The sequence below is a fragment of the Urocitellus parryii genome, chromosome 4 (assembly GCF_045843805.1).
Source record: "Urocitellus parryii isolate mUroPar1 chromosome 4, mUroPar1.hap1, whole genome shotgun sequence".
NCBI classification, from domain to species: domain Eukaryota; kingdom Metazoa; phylum Chordata; class Mammalia; order Rodentia; family Sciuridae; genus Urocitellus; species Urocitellus parryii.
In genome coordinates, this window is record NC_135534.1 from 148,786,020 (window position 1) to 148,804,072 (window position 18,053).

The following is an 18,053-nucleotide window of genomic DNA, read 5'->3' on the forward strand; positions in this document are numbered from 1 at the left end:
GTCCTCATTCTTTTAGGTTGAAGGCGCCATTTTAGATAGCACTCTCCCTGGCTTTGTCCAAGTCATTTCATGGTCTTACAGCCATTTATGAAGCTGTGCAAGACAGCTGTGAGAGGAGTTAGCCAATCCTGGAGGTTTTGTTAGGATCAGTCATGAAATATAGGAATTTCTATCTTAATCCCTTTAAATTCTGATTGCAGACATACATGACACTGAGTTGTTTATCCTCTTCTTATATGTCTATTAGGATGTGGGGGGAAAGGTACACTCATACACTGCTGGTGGGACTGCAAATTGGTGTAGCCAATATGGAAAGCAGTATGGAGATTTCTTGGAAAAATGGAAAACAGTATGGAGATTTCTTGGAAAATTGGGAATGGAACCACCATTTGACCCAGCTATCCCACTCCTCAGTCTATACCCAAAGGACTTAAAAACAGGATACTACAGGGACACAACCACATCAATGTTTATAGCAACACAATTCACAATAGGTAAACTGTGGAACCAACCTAGATGCCCTTCAATAGATGAAAGGATAAAAAACATGTGGCATATATACTCAATGGAATATTACTCAGCAATAAAAGAGAATTAAATCATGGCATTTGTAGGTAAATGTATGGAATTAGAGAAGATAATGCTAAGTGAAGATAGCCAATCCCCCCCAAAAAAACAAACACCGAATGTTTTCTCTGATATAAGGAGGCTGATTCGTTGGGTAGGGAGGGGGAGCATTGGAGGAATACACAAACTCTAGATAGAGGAGAGGGGTGGGAGGGTAAGGGAGGGGGGCATGGGGTTAGAAATGATGGTGGAATGTGATGGACATTATTATTCAGAGTTCATGTATGAAGACACAAATTGGTGTGAATATACTTTGTATACAAGCAGAGATATGAAAAATTGTGCTATATGTGTAGTAAAAATTGTAATGCATTCTGCTGTCATATATAAATTTAAAAAATTAATTTGAAAAAAGAAATCTATACTTCAGAGATATAGAATGCTAATAAATATGTGTGATCAATAGCCTATACATGTGTTATTATAATGTTAAAATCAATATTATACAATATATATAAATCATATAATAATAAATATAAAATTCTAAAAAAAAATTTTGCTCTTTTTTTTCATTTTTATCTCTCAAAACAGTTCACCTGAGAGTATAACCTCAATTTTTATATCCTTGACTAAATAAAATAAATGGTGTGGAGGCCAGCACAGTGTCACATGCCTGAAATCTCAACGGCTGGGGAGGCTGAGACAGGAGGATCATGAGTTCACCAAAGTACTAAGCAACTTAGTGAGACCCTGTCTCTAAATAAAATGCAAAATATGGCTGTGGATGTAGCTCAGAGGTTGAGTGTCCCTGAATTCAATCCCCGGACCAAAAAAAAAAAAAAAAATTGAGATTGTCGAGTCTCACTGTTTCCTACAAATTACAGGATTTCATTCATCTTTATGGTGGAAAAATATTCTACTGTGTGTCCATTCATCAGTCAGTGGCCACATGGGTTAGTTTTTTTTCTGGGCTATTATAAATCGGCCCTCAGTCAACATTGGATTGGAAGTCTTTTTGGTATGCTGATATCCTTTCCTTTTTTATTCTTTTGGGACAGCTGGATTATATGGTAGATCCAATTCTAGTTATTTCAGGACCCTCCATACTTTTCTGGATATAATTTACATTCCCAACAACAATGTGTAAGAGTTCTTTTACTTCACACCCTTACCAAAATTTATGTTTTTTGTTTTTGTGGTTTTTGTTTGTTTGTTTGTCTTTTTGATCATTGCCATTCTGACAGGGGTAAGATGATATCTCATTGTAGTTTTTATTTCCATTTCTCTGATGACTAATGATATTGGGCATTTTCATATATTTGTTGGTCATTTGCATTTCTTCTTTTAAGAAATACTTACCCAGATCACATGCCCATTTTTAGATAGATGGTTTCACTGGTACTGACTTTTTTGAGTTTCTTTGTCTCCTGGCTATTAATCCCTGATCCTAAGAATACTTTGCAAAATATTTTTCCCATTCTATTACTTCTCTTTTAACTGTGAAGAGTATTCCCTTTGCTGAAAAGAAGCTTCTTAGTTTGATAATGATGTGTTTATTTTACTTTTTATTTCCTGTGTTTTGGGGTCATATCTGAAAAATCACTAATTATACCAATGTCTTGAAGTATTCCCTCCATGTTTTCTTATAGTAGTTTCATAGTTACTGGTCTCATTTTTAGGAGTTGATACATTTTGAGTTGAATTTTGAAGAAGGTGAGAAAATGGTCAAGTTTAAAACTTCAGCTTGTGTTGTTTTCCCAGCACATTTATTGAAGAGACTGGCTGTTTTCCAATGTATGTTCTTGGCACTGTTATCAAGAATCAGCTGTACATAGAGGTGGTTATATATTTCTGGGATATATATTCTATTCAGTTGGTCTATGTGTCTGTTTTCATGCAAACACTGTGCTATTTTGGTTACTGTGGTTCTGTAGTGTGTCTTAAAATCACATACTACAATGCCTCCATCTTTGTTCTTTTTTTTTTTTTCGAGATTGCTTTAGCTATTTGTGCTTCCATATGAATTTTAGGATTGTTTTCTCTAGTTCTGTGAAGAATGCCATTGGTTTTCTAATGAAGATTGCATTGAACCTTAAATCATTTAGTGTAGTATGGAAATTTTAACAGTATTAATTCCTCCAATCCATGAACATAGATGGACTTTTCACTTTTTTTTCTTTTTTCTTTCTTTTTTTTTTCTTTTTGGAATCTTCACTTTCTTTCATCAGTAATTTTCTTTGTAGAAGACTTTTGTTTCCTTAGATAAATTGATTCCTAGGTTCTTTTAGTTTTGTTTTTGTATTTTTGTTGCTATCATAATGGGTCATTTTCATGATTTCTCATTAGCAAATTTGTGACCAGTTTATAAAAATGCTACTGATTTTTGTTGATTTTCTATTCTTTACTGAAATTGTTTATCACTTCTTGTAGTTTTTTAGTGGAGTCTTCAGGTTTTTCAATACCTATATCATATCATCCACAATAGATAATTTAACCTCCAACCCTCCTAATCATATTTCTTTTATTTCTTTCTATACTCCAATTGCTCTGGCTAAATCTTCCAGTACTCTATTGATTAAGAGTAATGAGAGTGGACATCCTTGTATTTTTCCAGATCTTAAAGGAAAGGCTTGCAGCTTTTCCCATTCACTATGTAGTTGCCTATGATTTTGTCATTTATAGCCTTCTTTGTGCTGTTGTACATTCTTTCTATACTTAATTTATTCAGGGATGTTATCATGAAGAGACGTTAAATTTTATCTAATGCATTTAATGCCTGTGCTGAGATAACATCTTGCTAATTTGCTCAGGCTGGACTTGAACCTGTAATCCTCCTGCCTCAGCCTCCCTAGAAACTGAAATAACAGGCATGTGCCACCACACCTGTTAACCAAATTTTAAGAAAGAATGCCCATTCTTCTCAAACTATTTTTTAGTTCCAAAAAATTAAAACAAAGAAAAACCTTCCAAACTCATTATACTAGAACATCATCCCCCTGATACCATTAGGAGACAAGAACACAACAAACAAAAAAGAACTATAGGCCAATATCCCTGATACCCATCCTTATCTCAACAAAATACTAGAAAATCAAATCAAATCTACAAGCCTATACAAAAGGTCATTCATAGATTCAGGATGGTTCAATATACATAAATCAGTAAGTGTTCATCACAATAACAGAATGAAAGACAAAAATTACATAATCAACTTACACAAACCTCCCTATAATATTTCAATCTATCAATATCTCTAAACCATTGACCTGTACATATATTCCACAGAATGTTGTTGACCACAAATTAAGTCTTCTAAGGAAAAAACAAATTGAGATTAGCACTCTATCATTTAACCCCATGACACTTTTGACTGGGGACACAAGGTTTTCAGCTGTTAGTTCTCGTTTCAGAATGAGAGGGAGACTGCTCAAATCAAAAAGGTGGTTAAAACCTTTATAAACTCAAAACTGTCTGAATCATGAATTACAGGGAATGGAAACTCCAGTTTTCATCAATAATTTGATATTACCCCACTTTTGAGTTTGAAAATTAAGTTGGATGTTTAAAGGATTCTGATATACTTTATGCATAGCAAGAAACATTTTATAACTGTACATATTAATTTATTATCGAAATTAATTGTATTGGCATGCTAAATAAAATCTGATAATTTCAGTTTTTAAAAAAATGTCTTACTCAATGAAGGAGCTGATCTATGCAGACTATCAGGAAACCAGGAAATGTAGAAACCACCCCAAAAGAAACAGTCCTCAGTCACTCACCCAACAATGTTGCTGCTAGCTCTTGAGACTTGGATTTAACTGTTCCAGATTTGTAAGCATCACCACTGATAGAAAATAAATAGATGTGAACTGTAGGAACATGAGGTTAAGGGTATAATTCTATGAACCAGGCTGATTCTGCTGATCCCACATACTTTCTTTTAAAAAGCAATTTACCACAGCTCCTTCATTCTTCTTTGGTTTGTATAGGGGGGAATGAGGAAAGGGATGGGGTTGTGGGGATGGGAAGAATGGTAGACAGAAACAGACATTATTACCCTATATACATGTATGATTACACTACTAGAATAACTCTGAACCATATACAGATAGAGGAATGAGAAGTTGTACTCCATTTGTATACTATATGTCAAAAATGCATCCTACTGTAAAAATAAATAAATAAATAAACTTTAAAAATAAAAAAATATTATACTGACTCATAGTGGGGTAGGTAGGTGGAGCATGAGAGGAATAGATGAATTCTAGATTGTGAAGAGGGGTGGGAGGGAAAGGGAGGGGCAGGGTATTAGCAAGGATGGTGGAATGTGATAGATATCATTATCCAAAGTACATGTATGAAAACATGAATTGGGTGTCAACATACTTTATATACAGAATTATGAAAAATTGTGGTATATATGTGTAATAAGAATTATAATGCATTCTGCTGTCATTTATTTTATTAATAAAATAAAGCAATTTTTACCTGCCTGGCTTAAGTCAATAGAATATGTTAAATTCCTCAGCAATAAGCCTGTTATCTGTAAACCCAAAAAGCTCCTTCTGCCAATGATAAGAGTACAAGTTACCCTGAAGAGAAGGGGTAGATCTTATTTTATGACCCTTATATAGATTCCAGAATTCAGGGAAATGTGAACCTCGAGATTGTCAGTATGAACCAAAGTGACTGAGAATTGCCTTCAATCTTTACCTGGTGCATTGGAAACTTAAAGTCTAATACAATCCTGGTCTCAGTCAAAAGTCAAGAGGTAGAACTGGGTAGGACTCTCTGGAAATGAATTTCATGACTACATTTTCTATTTCTATGAAGAACTTTATTGAAATTTTAATAGGAATTGCATTGAATGTCTATAGCACTTTTGGAATATGGCCATTTTCACATTATTAATTCTGCCTATCTATGAATATGGGAGAACTTTTGTTCTTCTAAGGTCTTCTTCAATTCCTTTCTTTAGTGTTAAGTATTTTTATTGTAGAAGTCCTCCATATTTTTGTTAGATGGATTTGCAAGTATTTTTTTTTACCCTATTGTGAATGAAATGGTTTTCCTAATTTCTCTTTTGGATACTACATTATTGGAGTTATGGGTGCTAGCTTTATATCCTTCAACTTTGTTGAATTCATTTTTGAGTTCTAAAAGTTTTATTATGGAGATTTTTGGATCTTCTAATATAGAATCATGTCATGACAAACAGGAAGAGTTTGAGTTCTTCTTTTCCTATTTGCATCCATTTAATTTCTTTCTTCTGCCTAATTGCTCCAGCTAGAATTTCAAGGAATATGTTGAATAGAAGTGGTGATAGAGGACATCCCTGTCTTGTTCCAGTTTTTATAAGGAATGCTTTTAATTTTTCTCCATTCAGAATGATGTTGGCCTTGGGTTTGTCATATATAGCTTTTACAATGTTGAGGTATGTTTCTACTACCCCTAGTTTCTGTAGTGTTTTGAATGTGAACAATGCTATATTTTGTCAAATGCTTTTTCTGCATCTATTGAGATAATGTGATTTTTGTCTTTAAGTCTATAGATGTGATAAATTATGTTTATTGATTCTGTATATTGAACCAACTTTGAATTCCCTCAATGAACCCCACTATGTTTTTTGTATGCAATTTTCCACTATTTTATTAAGAATTTTTGCGTCTATATCCATCAGGGATATTGGGCTGAAGGTTTCTTTCCTTGATGTATTTTTGTCTGCTTTTGGTATCATGGTGATACTACCTTCATAGAATGAGTTTGGAAGGTTGCCTCCTTTTATATTTCATGAAATAATTTGAGGATTATTGGTCCTGGGTTCAATCCTCAACACCAAATTAATTAATTAATTAATTAAAATAAAGTAAAAAAAAACATAAATTCATGTGTGAGTGTGCTTATCACTAGTGCTTCTCTTGAGATAGAATTGTGAATGAACTCAGTTTTGATGCCAAGATAAATCAATACAAGTGAATGGACTGGTGGTTCCTAGGGGACCCAGGATCTAGTTATAGTGCACACCAGCACAAACCCCATGTAAGGTCTTTAGCCAGGTCAACACTTGTAAGAGCCTCAAAACTATACTTGGTGAGCCCTGGCTAGAGTATATCAGGAAAGTTTGGATAGCATGATTAAACTTAAGGGGGGAAAAATACAATTCCAGATTTTGAGGTGGTCTACAAATCATTTTAGGCACACATTAGCCACCAGTATTCTTCCTACCATTTCTTTGTTCCCATGTTCTCCAGGGTCCCCAGTTAACCCATTATTAAATGATGGGAAATTGCTTTCTCCTCCCTCTGTGACTTCAAATTAGTTTCCTAGCACTGTTCGTCTTTCTTTTTCCTCAGAGTATCCTCAAGGCCAAACCCCTAATTCAGGACCCCCCTCAATGCTCAAGTGGACCACTCCATCTTATGTCATTGCTTGAACTCTAGGATTTTTCCCTTCCAATCCACTAATCTTGGTAAAAATCCAAAATTGGATTATTTCACTCAAATCACCCTAATTAGAGTCCAGGAGTTCTTGGTGTTACATCCAAGGCCCTCCAGGAGTTGAATTGTGTCACTAGGTTCATTTCTTTCAATTCCTACATGTGCCAGGCATGGTATCAGTTGTATCCCACATTTCCAGCTATGTGGGAGATAACAAGTTTAAGTCCAGCCTGGTCAATTTAGCAAGATCATGCCTCAAAATATAAGATAAAATGGGCTGGAAATGTTCAGTGATGAGTTTCACTAGGCTCAATCTCCAGTACACACATACACACACACACACAGAGTTTCCCAGCTGAAAAGTCACTTGCCCCAGACAGCAGAATGATCCTTTGAGTTTTGCACACATGGTCCTGCACTTGTTCAAGCTCCTTTTCCTGAGATACCATTCATCCTACTTTCTTTTTCTTTGTGGAGAATGTATATGCATCTTTTGAGACTTGGCCTAAGGTTCTCTTACAATTACAACATAATTGTAATTGCATGAACATTGATATGTCATCAGCTCCTTAAAGATAGGGTCCTCATCACATTCACGCTTGCTCCCACCCTCAGATTTCATCACTTGCTACTCTCCCTGACTTTCTTTCATTCTTTTGACATATGGAGTCTCAGAGCCTTTCCTATAGCTCTTCTCTTTGCCTAGAGATGCCTTCTCTGACCCCACACCCTGCTCTGCTCTTCACAGACTGACTTAGTCATCATTCAGGTCACAGTTCAAATGTCACCACTTCAGAGACACAGTGTCTGCAGTTCCAGATCTAAAGAAGCCCTACCCTATGTTCCCAATCATTCTCTTAGCATCTGGTTCCATTTCCTTTGAAGCATTCACCACCATAAAAAATAACATTGTTTATCTCATGTTAGTTTGCTTCCCTCCCTTGTTCTCCCACCCCTTTCCAGAACTTACTCATATAACCAGGTTCTCTTATTCTTCACTGATATAGCTCCAATGCATACAACAGTGCCGGTCACACAGTAGCCTTCAATAAATACCATTGGAATGAGAGTAATATATGCAGGGTATACATCTGAAGGAATAGTACAAATAGAAGTATAGGTTTCCTAGTAAATCCAAATTAACCAATGTGATTCTATAACATGTATAATCAGAAAAATGAGAAAGTATATTCCATCCATGTACATCAAAGTGCATAAATGCATTCTACTGTTATGTATAGCTAATTAAAATAAATTTAAAAGGTAAGCATTCCAATCAACCTCCTTCTACCTCTCTCAACTATGTTCTGAGTCATTATTTGAATGTTGCCACATTTTGTGTTTCATAGCACTTCTTTGCATGTTCAATATAAGACCTAACTATTTCGAGGTTCTTTCCAATACAAACAGTGTAGCCAAACTGTTGAGATTCAAATCCAAACTCTACCCATGTATGACCTTGAGCAAGTAATTTCACCTCTTTTTGCCCCAGTTCCAACATTCATAAAATGATACCTCATGGACTTACTAGGATGATTACAAGAACATGTACACAACACTCCAAACAGTCTCTCCATAGCAAGTTCAGTATACATGTTAGTCATTGATATTGGTTGTTTGCTATTATGTGGGAACAGGGCACTATTGATAAATTGAAACAAAAGAATCACCTGTAACAGTTGAATGTGATGCAGAGTGTTTATGTGCCAAAAAAACTGTAAGCAGTAGGATATTTGCTTCCAGGCAGTATAATTTATTATTTTTTTATTTAGACAATTATAAAACACACATATATATGAAATGTAAAATTTTTTGGAGTAGCCCCATGATTTTGTGTTGAATGTTATAAACTTTATTTTAAAATATTTCAACAAAATTCATCTTGCATTTTATTATTTCAAAATAAAATCCATTATATCAAAATCTTGAGCATTTTAAAAAATTATGAAAAACCATGATTCAAGCCAACAATTCTGTGCTTTGAGAGTCAGTGGGTAAACCCTGCTTCATTTGTCCGTGAGAAATTTACTCTGTTCCCTTCTGGCTTTTTCAAGGCTTTCAAAAGTGATCATTCCTTTTGGCAGCTGCAGCATACTCTTTTCTGTTTCTAGTATGTCCTCAGCTTCACCTTAAACAAAGCATAGATAGATATATGCAAGGTGACAAAGTGGTCATCAGCACGTTGTGAGATTGCCTGATTGCTGTGTTCCTATGACAAGCTGTAACACCATATGGGGCCATGTCCTCATATCCCACAGTTAAACTTTTCACCCATTGTCCTCAGAAATAATGCAATGCATCAGTGCATACCAGAGAAAACACAATGATGAATTCTGAAACTTGTAGACCAATCAGACGCCAGAATTTTTTGAAACAAGACAGCATTTGAAAATGAGAGGAGAAAGAACACGAAGATGAGCAATATTTCTTTCCTTGAACCAAAGTCAGGATCATCAACATTAATTGTGTCTGAACTCTATGTAATTTCTCCATTTCACGATGAAATGAGATGCAGAAATTACAGTCATTCCCGTTGTCCCTTAATATAAATGAAGTGACAGGAAAGAAAGTCAATTCTACTAAAAATTTTTCAGGAAAGCTATGTTTTGACCTGAAATCACTCACAAACACCCAAAATAATATTAAATATTCCGTAGTCTGTAAACATGCATACACACACATGTACATTATTTTTATACATTCCCAGACATTTTTATATTTTTTTTTGAGACAGGGTCTTACTAAGTTGCTTAAGACCTCACTAAGTTGCTGAGGCTGGCTTTGAACTTGCGATCCTCCTGCCTCAGCCGCCCAAGCTTCTGGGATTATAGACATGTGCCACTGTGCCTGGTGTACATACCTTTTTTATAAATAATTCCTCTTTCAAACAAGAACTAAACAATGTAGTAATTTCTTGGGCCCAGTGACATTTGCTTTTATTACTGAAAACAATTAACAAGAAATTTTAAGAATTTGTTGTTGACATTCTATAACCCTGCATATGAATGAAGATAACTGCTTGCTATACGTATTCCTCTTTTAATACACTATTTAATTAATTAATTAATTTCTATTGACAATTTATAAGTACATACTTAGGGGCATAGGTTGATGTTTGTATTCATTTATACATTGTATATTTTAAAATCATGGTACTTAGCATATCCATGACCTTACTCATTTATCATTTCTTAATTGTACTCCAAACCCATGAAGCAGGCTACAATTTTCAAATTATAAGAACATTTTAACTATCTTCAAACATCTTTTTTGCCTCAATTTTAAATACCAAGTAAAAAATAATAAAATTATATATAAATAGTTGGCCTTTGAGGAAAGACTAGATGTTTTCCATGTAAGATTCAGTCAAGCAGGAATTGCATATTTTACAATCATCACTATTAGCAGGGGAAAATACATAATCTCAACTTTCTATTGTGATGTTTCCTATGGATTCTAAAGCTGTAATGTTTTTAAAGGAAACACATAATTTGCCTTGAAATTTTAAATTTTTGATTGATAGAATTAATTTCCAAACAGATAATCAAATTTTTCTAGAAAAAAAAACTTGCTTTCTTTTAATAATATGTTCAAGTGAATGCTATACAATGGAATTGATATTCCTTAATATTACATATCATCTTTTACGAGACACTAAGAATTCTATTCTCCATGTAAATAGGCATTTTTGAGCATAGACTAATGAATTCTTAAGCAGATGAGTAATATGAAACTGAGCAGGTGATGGACATGAAATTTAATATTTGTAAATAAGTTGTGTACTGTTTCCATCTTAAAATGAGTTTATATTCTAAAAGTTAATTTATAAATTAGTGGTTTTGGAACTCAGAATGCAACACAGTAATAATGCTATGAATTAATTTCAAGGCTATCCACAAAAACTGTTTAGCCCACAATACAGTTAAATCATGATACCAATAGTACCTGAGTCTAAATGAACATTTTTTTTCTGTGTGGAAAATGCATTTCCATTTTCAAATGGAAATTTTAAAGAACCTCTCCATCTCCCTAGGCCTGGGAATGAAATGTTCTGCTCTTTACTCCCAAACCTGGAGAGGAGTGTACAACTCTTCCTTTGCCATACCAAACCAGTATAATAGAACAATGATAGGCTCATGGCTCAGGACAACACAGATTGGTAAAGCACATGTTCAATGTGCTCTGTATTGAAGGATTAATAAGAAGGGACACAGGAATCTTTATTAGAGTGTGAATCTCAGAGAAGTGGTAGGAATTTGGGAGACATTTATGTCCTAGACTAATGGGCAACCCTATCTCCCTAGATCAGGAATGGCTTCTTTGGCAGCAGCACCATCTCCTAAGGAAGCAAGAGCCAGGATCCTGTGAGAATAGTGTTATTGCAGTGAGTATTTAATAACCAGCTCTCAAAATAAATAAATAAATAAATAAATAAAACTGTTTACTATAAATTTCACATATATATAGCATATAATAAAACATGTAATACTCTTGATCATAAATTTCATGTAGCAAATTGATTCCCACTGAATATTTTTGCTGATTTTTGTGGAACTCTTGAATCCATAACTAAACTATATTTGCAGTTGATGAGAGTATAATTTCAACACGAATGATGATTGTTTTCATTTACACTAAGGAGTAGAACAAAAGTGAAACAATGTTGACTATATTGGAACTTCACTCATTTGAGAATGTTGTGAACAACTTTGCTAAATCAGATAATAGTTTTTAAATACTTGAAGAATATTTTCTTGCATTTTCACACTACTCACAATATAAAAGAGCTAGTAAGCTTTTTCACTGCTGTGACTGAAAGAGCTGACAAGAACAATTTTAGAGGAAGGAAAGTTTATTTGAGGGCTCACAGTGTCAGAGGTCTCAATCTATTAACAGCAGACTCCATTCCTCAGGGCTCAAGGTGAAGCTAAACATTATGGCAGAAGAGTGTGGTAGAGGGAAGCAGCTCACATGATGATCAGAAGCAGAGCGAGAGACTACTCCCTAAATACAAAATATATATCCCAAAGCCATGCCCCCAATGCCCACCTTAAGCCCTGAGGAATGGAGTCTGCTGTCTATGAATTGAGACCTCTGAAACCACGAGCCCATAAATAAACTTTTCTTCATCTAAAATTGCTCTTGTCAGGTCTTTCAGTCACAGCAGCAAAAAAGCTGAATAAAACAGAAATTGGTCCCGAGAGTGGGTTCATTGCTCTGACAAACCTGACCATGTGGTTCATCAGCATTTGGAGCCTTTTGGAATTGGTATGAGGAATACTGAGATGGTTAGCAGTGCAAGCTGGAAATGCTTTAGATTATTGTAAGCAAAGGTTAGTGGACGATTCTGGCGGGAGCTCAGAAGACCAGAATGCCAATAGGACTGTGAAAAGTGAAAACAGGGCTCAAGAGGAAAAGGAACACACTATTGGAATTTGGAGTAGAGGCCATTCATGTTATGGTCTGACTGAGAAGTAGGCTGAATTTTGCCCATGTCCAGAGACTTTCTGGGAAGATGATTTCAAAAGCAATGGACTTCCTAATCTGGCACAAGATATTTCTAGACAGCATACCACTCAGGTGGTGACACAGATATTGCTCGTCATTTTTTAGTCAAATTTACTATGACAATCTGGAGCAAAAGTCAGAGCAGAAAGATTTGAAAAATTTGGACTTGAAAGGCAGGAGAAAAACTGAGACTAAGGAAGTTGCAGACCTTACTACCACTAAAGAATTGCTAGCGACCTTGCCCAGAGACAATGAGAAAGCTTGAGGGCATCTCAGGAGCTGGTAAGACTACATCCATCTCAAGATCAAGGGAGAAAAAGTAAAAATTCTCTTGAGATAAGACCAGTGGAATACCTTTCTTGCACAAGGAGGCCTAGGAAGTTTTTTTCAACATGCTCAGCTACCCAGGAACTCAGAGGCTGCCGTAGCCAGGGTCCCCGGAAACTTGGCTACTGCTCGAGATGGTGGCAGACCTTGGTATCAACCCATGGTGCTGATTCTGCAGGATTACAGGATGTTGGAGTTAGGGGGTTATGGAGGCTTCCACTGAGATTTCAGAGGAAGGCCTTGGAGGCCAGGCAAAGTGCAACAGGGTCAGAGTCCTGCAAGCACTCCCTGAGAGGGCAATGTGTGGAGATTTGAGGAGGAACCCAAAGCTGCAGTGGAGATCCCCAAGAAGTGCCAGTAATGTGGGACGTCATCTTGGGAAAGCTGCAGGAATAGAGGTGAGACAAGCAAACAGAAAGGCCACTTGGGCGTCAACAAACAGGGCCACAGAAGAAGATCTGCACAAGCCCTTTGGAGAGAACATCATAATGACATGGCTCCAGATGCCAGACACAGAATTACTGGACTTATTTCCCCAGCTGTTTTTCAGTCTTGCTTTGGTCCTATCCCTTCTTTCTAGGCCCCTACTTTTCTGAATGGAAATGTTTACTCTGTACCATTATATATTGGTTACTTGTAAATTGTTTTGATTTTTATAGGAACCCATAATGCAAGTTTTCCCTGAGTCTCAGAAGAAACTTTAGCCTTGAACTTTGAGCAGTCTCAGGACTGTTGAGTCTAGGGGGAATAGACTAAATGTATTTTGCATTGTTAGATGAATATGAGCTTTTGGGGGTCAGGAGCAGAATGTTATAGTTTGGATGTGAGGTGTCCCCCAAAAACTCACATGTGAGAAAAGGCAAGAAGGTCAGAGAAGAAATAATTGGGTTACAAGAGCTTTAACCCAATCAATGAATTAATCTCCCGATGACATTAATTTAGTGGTAACTGAAGGCAGGTGGGGTACGGCTGGAGGAGGTAGGAACTGGAACATGGCTTTGGGGCAGATATTTGTATTTGGCAAGTGGAGATGGATGTGTGTGTCTGTCTGTCTGTCTCTCTCTCTCTCTCTCTCTCTCCTTTCTGATCATCATGTCATCATGTGAACAGCTTCCCTCTCCCACACTCTTTTGCCAGGATGTTCTGCTTCACCTCAAGCCCTGAGGAATTGAGCCAGCCTTTTATGGACTGAGAATTCTGATACTGTGAACCCTCAAATAAACTTTTCTTTCTTTATAATTGTTCCAGTCATATCTTTTAGTCACAGCAGCTAAAAAGCTGACAAAAAAAAAATGGCTACAAATACAACAATTTAGCTTAATTACTACTATTATTTGGCAAATCTTTTTTTCATCTATTTCTGAAGTCTAGACTATGGGTTGGCAAACTTTCATGAAGGGTAAAACATTTAGGCTTATGAGTTCAAATGTCTCCATTTCAATGACTCAGCTATTTCATAGTCATGAGAAAATAGTCATAGATAATGAAAAAATAAATAGGCACGGATTTGTTTCAGTAAAACTTTATTGTCAAAAATAGTGAGCTAGACCAACCCCTGATATAGAAGATCAACAAAATAAAAATTTAAGCCTTGACTTGGCATTTAAAGTTTTCCATGGTATAAATACTCCCACTATGACTTACCTTATGCTACCACTGGGATGTCACTAAAATGAAAGTTCTAATAAGTAGATATGTACTGGGGATTGAACCCAGGGGTGATTTACCACTGATGTACATCCTCAGCCCTTTTTTTATTTTTTATTTTGAGACAAGGTCTTGCTAAGCCTCTTAGGGCCTTGCTGAATTGCTGCAGTTAATCTCAATCTTGTGATCCTCCTATCTTAGCCTCCTGAATCACTGGAAGACTTACCTTTCATTCTTTGTAGAAGAGTACCGTAGCCCAAGTCATACTGATAGATGAAGACGAAGCTTAATGGAACTATAGGGAAGAGGAAGGCTGGCTTCTTTTGTTTTATTGCTCTGTTTCAAGAATGAAAAAAAAAAAACATTATCAAGGAATAACCTGTAAATACATAGATCCATACTTGAAGAAAAAAAGAGGCCTGCTTTCTGGAAGAATGCCCTCTATGGCAGAAGTTTTTAATTCATTTAAATCTTGTAGGGAAATAAGAATTCCCTCACCCCAAATCCCCTCTTTTTTTTTTTTAGTACCAAGGGTTGAACCCAAAGGCAATTAACCACTGAGCCACATCCCCATCCTGTTTTTTGTTTGTTTGTTTTAATTATTGAGACAGGGTCTTGCTAGATTGCTTAGAGCCTCGCTAAGTTGCTAAGGCTGGCTTTGAACTTGCAATCCTCCTGTCTCAGCCTCTTGAGCACCATCAGCTGCTCATTTTTATTTGACTTTGACACTCAAATTCCTGTTTTTAAAATGGATGAAGATTAAGAGCTACCATTCAGGGACTGCAGAGATAAACCCACAAAGGCCCCCTATCTTGGTGTCAAGTCAGTCCTCTCCCTAATTTACAAAGTGGAGAAAAGGACAGATGAAATCTAAGGAACTAAAGGCAGGATTTACTATTATTAAGCTGGTTCTACAGAGTTACCACCAAGGATTAATCAATAAGAGGTTTCTTTGTTTACATGTACACTGTTTGGACCAAAGTCCTATTTTTGCCAAATTAATGTGATTATATTAAAGACAAAAGAAGTAGATTATTTTTTTTTTAAATGTTAAAGTAAATAGAAAACATACCCAGCTGTTAAAAAGATGGTTGAAATGCCATAAAATGTTCCAAAATATTTGAGGAATTCCCGAGACCAAGCAACCTGCATGGCCATTTGTCTTTCCCTCATTTCATTCTGCAATGTTAGCTGCCTTTCCAGCTGAGGACAAAATGAAAGACAATATGTGGTTACTTGTCTTTGAATCTAAACACAGAGTTGATAATCTGGTTTTCCAGTGGATTTTCATTCTTAATTGTTTTGAGTCCTTTTTTTTTTTTTAATCTCAATTGACTTTGACTAAAGTCCCTCTAGACACTGATCCCCAACTGTTACTTTGACTGTGAAATTTTGGAATATATACAGAATAGATATTGATATTCCATGTTTGCTTTCTGAGGTCTTGATTGCATTTGGTCCAAGCCTCAAATATATGTTCAACTTTTTCTATTATATGTGAGGAAAGATCTATGGATTTTTAAACATAGATACATCTTATCTGGCTTTATTGGAAAATAAAAGCATGAAACTAATTTTGCATGAAACTAATTTTGCCTTCCAAATCCATCCAACTACAGACTGAGATTCACTTTGAGCATCAGATCCATATCACAATGTGACATGAAGATAAAGAGGTGCTATTTGGGGACATCAGTGGAGATTTTTCTTTGCCTCTTTTTTTTTCCTTGTGTCAAGTTCTTTGCCAATTTAGTCAATGCCTTTTGCTGCTTTGGAACATAAAGCAAATAATAGCTCAGAACACAGGAGTCTGAATATCAGAGTGCATTTTTAGGAAATACACAAAGAAGTAACAGACTGAAAGCCCAAGCCTATTATTTGAAGAGAATCTGACTCTGGAGAGACAAAAGTATTGTTTTCCTTTTGGCTTTTTAATCCTAAAATATTGGGACTGCATATCATTAGTAACTCTGGAGGACAGAAAGTCTAGGTTTTATGATGAAAGAGTAATAACATGACTCAGTTTCCTCGCCATTCCCTCTTTGTATAGTGGGTAGGAACTGAGAGAGGAGAATGAGAGTTTCCATGTAAGATAAGTCTTAGCTATTTGGGGTTTCTTGGGGGTTAAAGTACCAGGAAATGTAAAGCAAACCTTAGATAGACTTGGGGTTCCCAAACAAAAGGATTTGTGGCCCTGCCTCCTATTGAGAATTCTTAGAGGGGACAGCTACAGTAGGGTAACAATGGTTCTGGGGCATATCCAGGCATAGTCTCTCTCAGTTATCAAGGGGTGTGGAGAAAGTCTGCAAGATTTCCATGTCACCTGGAGAGGGGCACAGGAGAAATACAAAAATTTAAGGCAGGTGGCATATCAGAGTTGCCATGGGACCCCAAAACAGATACTTGGGTAGTGATTATAAGCTAGAGACTGAGAAGACAGCTGGATCTCAGAGGATTCACAGCACCCAAATCTGTAAAGGTGATGACTAATCCAGTCTGGAACATGACTAGATGCCCTCAGAGAAAATCACCTGGTACTGCCCAGGTTGATCAAACAGAAAATAACAGCAAAAAGGCCTGCTTCTACCAGATATGCCTCCCCTAATATCTGAACTCAAGCCTAGATTGTTCCAAGGAAAAAAATGAACAGAGAAGGAGAGAGGGCCAAACTAAATTCAATATGAGAAGTGAGTTTTAAATTGAAGTAATTAAATCACTTTGACTTATCAAAATTCAGTTTGCCCTCATTAGTAGAAATAGAGGTTCATTTTGAGCTCAGAGGGTAAAGAATAAATAATGTGTTTTGTGTACATGATTATTTAGTGTATGAAATCCACCCTTGCTGTGTTACTTATTCACAAAATTTAGATGACATTTCATACCATTTCCCAAAGTCATGTAAATGTAACAATCATTGGTGTTTTTGATCAAAAGGCATCTGGATCAAACAAGATATGGAAGAACTCAAGATTAGTAGTTCTAAACCGTAGCTTACCACCATGAGCATCTGGGGAGTTTTTCAAAGTCCCAATGCCCAGACTCACATACCAAACCAATTAAACCAGGTGGGACCCATTAAATCAGGATCTGAAGGTAGAATCAGGTCTAAGTATTTTTAAAAGATGTCCAGAAATTCCAGGGGGCACCCAGGATTGAGAAGCATTGCCTGAAAAGAACTAACTCACAGATTAGGTTTTGTTTTTTTGTTTGTTTGTTTGTTTCTATCAAAGATCAAGCTGAGTTAACATTCTGGAGCGAATGCCCTGGGAACTCTCAAAAATTATGAGGGTTTTTAAGGGTGGAAGAACTAACCAGTATTGTACTATTATAATGAACATACAACACTATCAAATGCATACAGCTTTACATCACAGACCAAATCTCAGTGTAGACAAATTTTATAAATCATCCAAGTATCTCAAAAAAGAAGAAGAAGAAGAAGAAAAAGAAGAAGGAGGAGGAGGAAGAGGAGGAGGGGGAAGGGGAGGGGGAGGAGGAGGAGGGGGAGGGGGAGGAGGAGGAGGAGGAGGAGGGGGAAAAGTAGTAGTAGTAGTAGTAGTAGTC

The 18,053-nt window shown here is 36.2% G+C and overlaps 1 protein-coding gene across 1 annotated transcript in view; it reads right to left on the minus strand.

The window, feature by feature from the left end:
- Positions 1-8,754: 8,754 nt before the first annotated feature.
- Plgrkt (plasminogen receptor with a C-terminal lysine) overlaps positions 8,755-18,053 on the minus strand; it is a 51,982-nt gene continuing 42,683 nt past the window's right edge. Inside the window, exons 3-5 of the mRNA XM_026391500.2 lie at positions 15,562-15,692; positions 14,716-14,825; positions 8,755-9,135 (exon numbers count right to left, since the gene is read on the minus strand). Coding sequence (XP_026247285.2) covers positions 9,014-9,135; positions 14,716-14,825; positions 15,562-15,692 — 363 coding nt within the window. The 3' untranslated portion in view covers positions 8,755-9,013. The remainder of the gene's footprint in view (positions 9,136-14,715; positions 14,826-15,561; positions 15,693-18,053) is intronic.